The sequence below is a fragment of the Stegostoma tigrinum genome, chromosome 4, assembly GCF_030684315.1.
Source record: "Stegostoma tigrinum isolate sSteTig4 chromosome 4, sSteTig4.hap1, whole genome shotgun sequence".
Taxonomy (NCBI): domain Eukaryota; kingdom Metazoa; phylum Chordata; class Chondrichthyes; order Orectolobiformes; family Stegostomatidae; genus Stegostoma; species Stegostoma tigrinum.
In genome coordinates this window covers 122274438-122285046 of record NC_081357.1, presented here as the reverse complement: position 1 = coordinate 122285046, position 10609 = coordinate 122274438, and the positions used below count along the sequence as shown (strand labels likewise).

The 10609-nt window shown below is 45.1% G+C and overlaps 1 protein-coding gene across 1 annotated transcript in view; it reads left to right on the top strand.

Moving 5' to 3' along the window:
- Positions 1–356: 356 nt before the first annotated feature.
- LOC125452659 (tudor domain-containing protein 6-like) overlaps positions 357–10609 on the top strand; it is a 28699-nt gene continuing 18446 nt past the window's right edge. The window contains exon 1 of the mRNA XM_048531323.2: positions 357–7203. Coding sequence (XP_048387280.2) covers positions 558–7203 — 6646 coding nt within the window. The 5' untranslated portion in view covers positions 357–557. The remainder of the gene's footprint in view (positions 7204–10609) is intronic.

The window sequence follows — 10609 nt, the reverse complement described above, 5'->3', positions numbered from 1 at the left end:
ATACAGAGCCGCGACTTTTTCCCGGTTCAGAACGTTCCGCCGGAATCATTACGTCACAAACGGACACGCTTCCGTTCCGCGCATGTGCGTGCCCAACACACGTGATACCCAAACCTCGGCGCAGTCCACCTCCTGAAAGGAGGGAACAGTTGCTCGGTTCTACGTAACTCACCAGAAACCCGAAACAATAAATCATGATCTCCACAATAAAAATGCTACCAGCGGTCGAAATTAAATATCTGACTTTCGAAAATGTCAATTGTCTACAGTCAACTCTTCCATGCCTGCTCCTCCTCCACGACCTTCCCTCGCCGTCACCGAGTGAGCGGAGCCAGGTCGGCGCATGTGCAGTGGGGGGTCAACGGAAAGACATTCCACCGCCACTTTTGAAAAAGCCGCTCGATTGTGGCCGCCATGGTGCCAGGTTCCAATCGAATTCAAACGCTAACGGCCCCGGGCTCGTGAATGGGGCTCTGCCCGTTTGCGAAGGAAAACACTTGGACAGGACAGGTTGAGACGAGACGGCACAAGGAGCCGTACATCGCGGTCGCATCACGATGTGCTCGACGGCCGGGCTGCCGCCGGCGGGCGCCTGCCTCGCTTTCCGGGTGACCCGGGTGGACCCACCCCGGCCCGGCTCCGTACTGGTCAGGCTGTGGGGCCGCTTCCAGCAGCGGGAGAGGCAACCCGAGTACCAGAAGCTGCACAACGACATACAGAGCTGGGCCAAGGCGACCCGGCTGGGCGTCGGGCGAGGCGCACAGCCGGCCCCTCCGCTGGAGATCAACGAGCGGTGCCTGGTGGACACGGGCGGCGAGTGGCACCGGGCCAGGGTGCTGAGCCGCGTGGGCGACGATTACACCGTCTTCACCCTGGACGAAGGGCGGGCGCTGCCGGTGCGAGCCCGTAGCCTGGACCGAGGTAAGAAGGACTTTTTCCAGCTGCCGCCCGAGGTGGTCTGCTGCATCCTGGCCAACCTGGTGCCGGCGGCCGGTCCCGGAGGCGGCGGGAACAGCAACAGTGGCGGCAGCAGCAGCGGCAGCAGCCATGTCGTCGCCGCCACCACCAGCACCTCCTCATCCTCCGCCGAGGACGATCAAGAGGAGCCGGAGGAAGTCGAACAGGAGGCGGTACCGGAGGGCGGCAGCGAGGATGGCGGCGGCAAGCAGCGGGGCGGCACGACCTCCTGGCCACCGGGGGCGCTTTCCTTCTTCCGGGCCCTGCAAGGCCGCACCCTGGAGGCGCAAGTGGAGGCCGTGCTGCCCAACCGCCTGGTGCTGGTGGACGTGGCGCGGGTGTCGAGGCAGTTGTGCGAGCTGGGCCTGGCCCGGCCCATCGACCGGGGCGCCTTCCGGCTGATGGTGGAGATGTCCACCTCGCGGCCTTGCGGAGCGGGAGGAACGGCCTCCGCCGCCTCGTCGTCCTTCAGGAAAGAGCGTGTCCCGGTGCCGCTTGGAGGCGGTGCCGGTTCCGCGGGCGAAGCGTCCTCCGCCGTGGCGCACCCGCCGCCTGTTGCCCCCAGCGAGGCGGGATACAGCCTCAACTACTTCTACCCGCTGCTGCAGGTGGACGAGACGGTGACGGTGAGGGTGACCCATGTGCGCTACCCGGACCGCTTCTTCTGCCAACTGCGCTGCCACTGCCCTGAACTCGAGCGGCTGCACGACAGCATGCACCGTTACTATGACAACAGCCGCGCGGCGGCGGCGGCTGCAGGACCGAGTTCAGGGGCAACGCCTGACACCCCGCGCCGCCTCGGATCGCCGTGCGCGGCCAAGAGCGCGGACGGCCGCTGGTACCGCGCGCTCGTGCAACAGACTCTGGCCGACGGCGTGCTCGAGGTCTTCTACGTTGACTACGGCGACCGCGAGGTGGTGCCGGCCCGCGCCGTCCGTAAGCTCAGTCCTGGCTACTTCAAAATGCCGGTCGTCACCTACCCGTTCGCGCTGCGCGACGCCTCCGACTACGGCCGTGGCTGGTCGCCGCGCCACGTAGAGCTGCTCAAGTCGCTGATCCTGCGCCGAGTGCTGCAGGCGAAGGTGGAGTACTATAACTCGGTGGAGAATGTCTATTTTGTCACCTTGCGCCAGGAAGACGGCTCCTCCGTAAACGCGGCTTTCAACGCCCAGGCCGAGAGCCTGCTGACTGGCTACTGCGAACAAGCCCGGGCTAGACCCGACACTCAGAAACTCAGTGCGCTCCAGTGTGGCGGTGACTACCTCATCGGGGACCGAAGGACCGAAGGGGTCTCCTGCAAGACCAAGGATCGTGTCTCTCTGCTGAAGAATGCCAAACTCAAGCTCAACGCGTTTTATGATGTTCTAGTCGAATTTGTGAAAGATCCTTCAGAATTTTGGATACGAACCATGGAAACGGCCAGCGAATTTGAAAAGCTCATGAACAGCATTGCCAAGAAATATGCAAACGTGGGTCGAAATGAAGGATTAGTGAAGAAACCAGAACCTGGCTTGTTATGCTGTGCTAAATTCAAAGCTGACAACTTATTTTATCGAGCTGTTATTACTGAGATTCTTGATGGCCATTTCAGGGTATTCTTCATTGATTATGGAAACATGGAAGTAGTCGACTGGCATGATGTTAAAGCCTTGCTTCCAGAATATAGAAAATTACCTGCCTTGGCAGTGAAGTGCTGCCTTGCTGATCTTGTACCTAAAGATGGGAGTTGGAGTAGAGAAGCGATTGCCTATTTTGAAAAGTCGGTGTTTGAAAAGCATCTGGTGGTTCATGTTTTAGAGAAGGAAATGGACAAGTACTTGATTGAACTTCTCGATGTAGAAGATGAGGGAGAACCCAGTGTGAATAAGTTAATTTTGCTGGCTGGTTATGCTGATCGCAAAGAACTTAAAATATCAAACTTCAGTTCAAAGAATTTGGATTTATTAGGCCATTTACATGTTTCTCATTCATCTGAAGAAATAGTGCACACACATGGCAGAAACAAAAGAGACAAATTGGAGCAAAGACCAGTGACTCCTGACAAAATTAAATCATTTGCTGACTACTGTGGGACACCAACAGCAGGCTTAAGTGATTCTCTAACCACATTATTTTCCAGTCAAGGTGAATTTGAAGGTAGCGCAAGAACCCATATGATGGAATCTGTAATTATGGAGTCCCCATATAAACAAGAATACCTTAAAGTGGGAAGCACTGTGGATGTGCAAGTGTCTTACATTGATGAACCTGGTGACTTTTGGTGTCAAATGACTAAAAATACACATGAGTTGAAGATATTAATGAGTAAAATACAGGAATATTATAATACACATGAAGATAGTTTTCAGCCTGGTCAATCTGCTTGTATTGTAAGATACTCTGAAGATGGAAAGTGGTACAGAGCGCTGATTCTTGGGAAAGTGACTGCGATGGAAGTGGATGTACTGTACATTGATTATGGAAATAGAGAGAGAGTACCCATAAGTGAACTGCGTCTAATAAAACCTGAATTTCTCCTTTTTAAAGGTCAGGCATTTAGGTGCAGTCTTTATAACATCATTCAGCCCATGGGTCCTGATCCGTTCATGTGGAATGAAGATTCAATTGCTGCATTTCAGGAATTTATTGATAACGCTTTAAGCTTGTACATGGAGCTCAAATGCACAGTATATGCATTGACTGTTGTAGAAGGCAAAGGGCTATGCAATGTTGTGGATTTGAATACCCCTTTTCAGAGTGCTTGCCAGTTACTTATTGAGCGAGGCTTGGCTAAATTTGTGGGATCGCCTAGTGTTCTTGCCCCATCAGTAAGCCTTTATACTTATTACTATTCAACTCATGATGTGAAAATTGGTAGTGAAGAAGAAATGTATGTGAGCCATGTTGCAAGCCCAACAAAATTCTACTGTCTACTTGGCAGAAACCTGGGTATACTAGATAAACTTGCTGACAAGGTTAACAAATTGTCTTCCAAGATGCAGGGCTATACTTTTACGCAGGGAATCGATCCTATCTGTCTTGCAAAATACACTGATAACCGGTGGTATCGTGCTTTAGCATGGCCTATGCAAGACAGAATTCGGGTCTCTTTTGTGGACTATGGCAATAAATTAGATATTAATAAAGATGACTTGCTTCCAATACCCAACAGTGCAAAAGATGTTAAATTCTTACCCATGCAAGCAATTAAATGTGGCTTGTCTGATATACCAGTGGACCTGTCTGTTGACATTATTATCTGGTTTAAAAAAGCTGTGATGGATAAGCCTTTAAAAGCTGTAGTTGTAGCAAAAGAAACTGATGGAAAACTGATAGTTGAACTATATGATGGGAACATGCAAATTAATGCAAAGATTAAGGAACAGCTATGCTTGCAGAATACCAATGAAGCCAAAATAAATGGAAATGCCAGTAGGCAAAAAAGTAAAAATGAAAAGTCTTGCTCCCCATACTTGGGGAAGAGTGACCATGATCAATCCCCCCTCAAAAGACGTGCAGCTGAGGACCAGGGTGATAATCGTGAAACTGAGAAAGTAACTATAACTTGCAAGCAGGACAGGTGGAAGAACAGAACAGAGGTTCTTGCACAGACTGAAGAGACTGGAATAAAGAAATGTGTTCACAACAAGATGTATACAAAGAATACAAAAGAATATTTGGATGTAAAATCCACTGTGGAAATTACTGATCACAAATTGGATGGCATTTTGGTTGAAAACACGAGCAAAAAGAACTCTAACTTAAATATACCTTGGCCTAAGCTGACAGATCTCCCTCTGATGACCTTAAGTGGTGGATTTACAAGTGAGGTATCTGTTTCACATGTCATCAGCCCATCACACTTTTTTGTTCAGCTTCTCCAAAATGAAGATAAAGTAACTGCAATGGAAGAAAAGTTGAATACATGCAAGATGAGTGATAACAAAGTTGGAAGCTTTCAGATTGGTAATGTAGTCTGTGCAGAATTTCCTGAAGATGGATCTCAGTACAGAGCTGTTGTAACTCAAATTCATGATGATATGGTTTCTGTAGAATATATAGATTATGGTAATACTGCAACAGTGGATGCATCAAAAGTTTTTCCTCTTCCTAAAGACTTCTTGGAAGTCTACCGGCTTAGCATACCGTGCTTTCTTGCAGGATTTCAGGATTCCTGTTTCGCTGAAAGAAGTGAGGAAGTTGTATCTGAATTCATGAAAAGAACAAATAAAACTGGGATAACGTGTGAATTTATCAAACTGTGTGGGCAACTCTGGGAGGTTCACCTTTACGATGACCAGGGATCAGTCGTGGATTTGTTGAATAGCATTGCATGTAGAAATTGCACACAATATTCCGAGGATCCTGCTGAATACCCCATAATTGATATAAGATCTGCATCAAAGCTTGTTGCATATGTCTCTACAATAAACTCTCCTCATCAGTTTTGGTGTCAGTTTAAGACAACAAGTGATGGCATACTTATTGAATCACTTGAGAAAATGAAAGATAACTGCCATAACTTAAAATCAAAGGAAGATTCCATTCCTAGGGTGGGTGATCTGTGTTTGGTGAAAAGTAAAGCAGGTAATAATTGGGCTACTTGTGAAATTGTGCAAGTTTGTAATAGAGGTGTTGAAGTACGTTTTCTGAAAGAAGGCAATAAGGAAGAAGTAAACCATGAAGACATAAAGGAAGTAACTTCTGTGTTTACACTAACTTATGAGTGTAAGTTGCATGGCTTGTTTCCAATTGATGGAAATAGCTGGTCTAAAGAAGCCACTGAACTCTTTGAAACTTTAGTTTTGCACAAAGCCGTGACTATTAAAGTGATTGACATTTCTGAAGATAATGTATTGCACGTGACTGTATATGATCCCTTGGATAACATTGTAAGCAACAGACTAATGGCTTTAGGATTAGGTGTTGAAAAGCTAAATGTGTGTGTATCTGACACAACTAGTTATGGACGATACATCAAGAAACTTCCTTTAGTGGGACAAACCATTGAAGGGTATATCACTACAGCAGAAAGCCCTAGTTATTTCTGGTGTCAGTATTCATCCCCTGAAGTTCAAATGTTATCTAGGAAAATGCAAGAAGTTGGAGTACTTGGTGTTACTAATAGGGAATTACTCTCTGACATTTCAGTTGATGACAGCTGTTTTTGTAAATATTGTGAAGATGGGCAGTGGTACCGAGCTGAAGTAAAAAAAGTAAATGGAAACATGCTATCTCTACAATATGTTGATTATGGGAATGAAGATGATGTTGGAATAGAACAAGTTAAAAAAATGCCCAAAGAGTTGTTAAAGATTCCCACACAATCTTTTCCATGTTGCCTTTCAGGGTATGATTTGTCTAAAGGATCTTGGAAAGATGGTGCTGTAGATGCTCTCCTTCATCTTTCAGATCAATTGTTAAAAATTACTGTGGTAGTAAATGAATGTAAAGACAACAGTTTACTGCCTGTATTGTGTGTTCAAATTCAGTATGCTGGTGGTATAATCAATGACATGGTGAGACACTTGTGGAGTCCGCACATTGAAAAATTTAGCAAAAGCAGTGAGGTAAACGATAAAGAGTCATTGCATACTGGTCAGTTAACTCCTTTGTTGTCTAGCCTCGGTGGTTTAAATCGAGAAGATAAACTTATGCAGGCTCTAACTTCAAACAGAGCATGCTCTGAAGTACCAGATTTGGAAAACTTTGGTAATTTACACGAGGAGGAAAAATATCTTAATCCAGCTGCAAATATACCAGAAGAAAATACGGAATTCATAATTAATACTCCAAGTATTCGGTCATCTCCCGTAGTAGATGGTATAGATAGTGAAGTATGTGAACAAAATACTTCAAAAACCCATGAATTTGCTGCATTGTCTTCAATTCCCACTGAAGATACTATTGACACAGTTGCAGTTTGCAAATCTGAAAATTCTGTGCCTTCAGATCCAGATGAAGGAACGTCTACAACTCAGGCTTGTATGGAGCAACACTATTTAAATAACCAGATCGAAGATGTAGATCTTAAAGCACAAGGGCCACTTGCTTCAAGTGAACGTCTGCAGGGCTCTGTGCAGAGTATTGATTTGTATGAAGAAATTTTTAATTGCCAACAGAATCAACCTTTCACAGAGGAGATCGGTGATGATTCTATGACCCGTATTCTCATCTCCCATGATGACGATGATGACTACTATGATGATCAAAACCTGTCAGAGCCACAGGTGAATGCCAGTGAAACGGAGGACCATCTTGAGACAGGTGGGTAAGAACTTAGTGTTAAAATTTTAACTATTTCTAGGCTAAAATAGATTTTGGAATCTACAGCTTTTGAATATGTGAATCAGTCTTGACTTTGATGTACCCTTTGGGAACTCTTTTCAATAATTTCTAAGTTATGTTAATTTCTTGTGTCACATTTGCGTGATGTTACATTTCATTGGCTTACGAAAAACGTACACCATATGCCAATGAACACAGAGTAATGGAGCAATTTCTTTTGTGGCTAAAGATCAACAAGTTCTCTGGACTTGTATCCTGGGGTAAATTAATAGGCACCCATGGAGACAGTAATGAATGTGATTGTAGTGATCGTTCAGAAATCCTTAAATTTGGGAAGAAAGTTCAAGGATTGGAAAATTGCCAGTGTAATACCTTTTTATTCAAAAGGGAAGCATAGTGCAAAACATGTAACTGTAGTCAAGTTTGCTTGGTTAAGCTGAGTCAGCTAGCTTTGAGAAGGGAAACCCTGCTTGATAAATTTGTTAGAATTATTTAAGATGGATATATAAAGGGGGCACAATAGATGTAATATGCTTGGAATTTTAGAAGGTATTGTTAAGTTAGCACACGTTCAGCTATTAAGTCTGTAGTATTGAAAGAATATTTACATAGATGAAGGATCGGCTGACTAATAAATGACAAGAGTTTGGATGAAGGGGTGGTTTTCTTAGGCTGGCAGTCTAACTGATAAAGTGCCACAGGGATCGGTGCTACAGCTGTAATTCCTTACAATACAAGGAAGGAAAAGAATATACTAAACCCAAGTTTGCAGATGACACACAGGTGGAGTGGCAGGTGATGAAGATGACAGCTTTCAGAAGAATATAATAAAGGAGTTAAGCATGTGGGCAAAAACTTGACTGATTAAATATAATATGGGGATATATAAGGTTATGCAGTCTTCTAGAAAGATTAGAGAAGCCGAACAATATTCATCAGAATAGGGAACGATGAGGCAACCTTGTTGAACCATACAAGATTCTTGGACTTGACAGTTGTGAAAAGGATGTTTTACCCTTGTAATGTCTCTGAGCAGAAGGCACAGTCTCAGAAAAGGGGTCATACATAGATCGAGAGGAATTTCTGCTGAGGGTAGAGAATCTGTGTAATCCTTTCCGGCAGAAGGCTGTTGAGGCTGAGTCACTGAGGATATTCAAGGCTGTGAGAAACCGTTTTTTGTCTTAATCAGTAAGTGAATCCAGGATTATGGGAAATGGCAGGAAAGTGAAATTTGAAGATATCAGATCAACTATGAAAGGCAGAATAGGATACTTTTTGTCATGTTGCAAGTGTTTTAATTTAAAATTTAAAACATACCATACAACTTGTCTCAGCTCATGTGCCGATATTTCGAATAGTTATTTGGAAAGTTGAGCTCACTTCCAAGCTTCAGGTGCAAGGCTTGTTAGATTGGATCTAAACTGCAATCCTGCCACATCCAGTAATGAATGCTCCATGAGTATATTTATCTTCATCTTTGAGGGAAGCCCAGTACATTAAAGCAAAAGACACTGCTGAAATATTTTACTTTATCTACAGCCAAAAGTGCTGAACAGATGATCTATCTCTTGTCGTCTCCTGAGGTCATCCAGGACCACAAATACCAGGCTTTGACTGATTTGATTTCATTCTGTGATACCAAGAAGCAGCTGAAGGCACTGGGTACTGCAAAGACTGTGCCCTTGATAACATTGAGTGTTGTACAGAAGACTTGTGCAGCCGTGCTGAGGTATTTCACGGTGTACAGACATACGTCGTGTCCGTCACCAAGACTTAGTCCCAGTATGTCTTGCAGATGATAAACACTATATAGAACTTCACCAAGGCTCTCTCAACAACCCCTTCCAAATCCATGACTACTACAATCTAGAAGGATAATGACAGTAGATATATAGGAGCACAACTACTGACCAGTCCCCTTCCAAGCCAGTCACACTGTCCTAACTTGGAAACCACACTGTCTCACCACACTGACCTAGCAACACCTGAAGGAATGGCAGAGTCCTAGAATTCTGCCCCTCATGGCATTATGGGTCTACCTAGAATGGATTGCAGCCATTTAGGTATGTAGCTCACTCCACCACAAGGGCAACTACAGATGGATATCAAACGCTGGCTCAAACAGTGGCATTCACATCCCTTGATTGAATGAAAACAAATACCTTTCTGAAGAAGGGGCTCAGCCTGAAACGTCAGCCTTCCTGCTCCTCCAAAGCTGCTTGGCTTGCTGTGTTCATCCAGCTCTATACCTTGTTATCTCACCTACTATAACACTGACATCTACCTGATGACATGGTAGAAAATGGTCCAAGTATGTCCTGTGAGTGTATACTGGACGAATTCTACCTGTCAAATTTCTGTCCCATAATTCTATTTTCCTTCAGCAAAGTGATGGAAACTGATTACACCCAGTTTGGGGCCCTAGGGTCACTCCACTGCTGACCTCTGTTACAGCCTTAGAGGGCTGAACGTCAGAGATGAGGTGAGTGATATCAAGATAGCAAGCCTCCTTTTTGACCAAATGTGGCATAGGAGCCTTAGCAAAACTGAATGCAAAGACTATTTATAGATTCTCTACAATGTGGAAGGATGTCATTTTTAGTCCATCAAGTCCATCCTACCCACTGACCCTGCTACCCTCTCCCCATTACCCTACGTTTTGTACGGCCAGTCTATCTAGCCTACGCATCTTTGGACTGTAGGAGGATCCCCACCTAGGCATGGGGAGAGTGTGCAAACTCCACGCACAGTCGCCTGTGGGTGGGATCAAACCTGGGTCCTTGGTGCTAAGGAAATAGTGCCAGCCACTGCTGCTCACTGCGGTTCTTGGTTAATCATTTCCACCCCAGGACATCGTATGAGCAATTCCTCCAAGGTAATGACTGAAGACCCAGCAGTGTTTATTAACTGTGTTTCCTCAGTTAAAGCCAGAAGTGGGAATACACAATGTTCACTGCCATCTGCAACACTTTGGATCCTGTAGCAGTCGCTGTCCATATGCAATAAGGCTCAGACTAATAACTGGAAAGTGATGTTAATGCCAGGCAATGACTATCTTGAATATGGCATATGACAGTCACCCCTTGAAGTTCAGTGGCATCACCAAAAACTGAACTAGTCTATCTGTACTCTTGGACTTCCAAGATTTGTGGTCTGTTTATTGAATTCAGGCAGGTGACCATTAAGTAATTTTCAGATAATTTAAAGTTTGAGTTGTCTAGCTACAGTGCATTATTTTTGTCCAAATTAGATATACGTCCTGTCATGGGTGACAAATGTTTTACTGATCCCAAAGCCACTTTGTAGAATGGAGGAGCAGGGTTGTTGGACCCCTGTAATTTTAGGGTTTTGTAGTCTTTTGCTCTTCCCTTGGACTGAGAGTCAG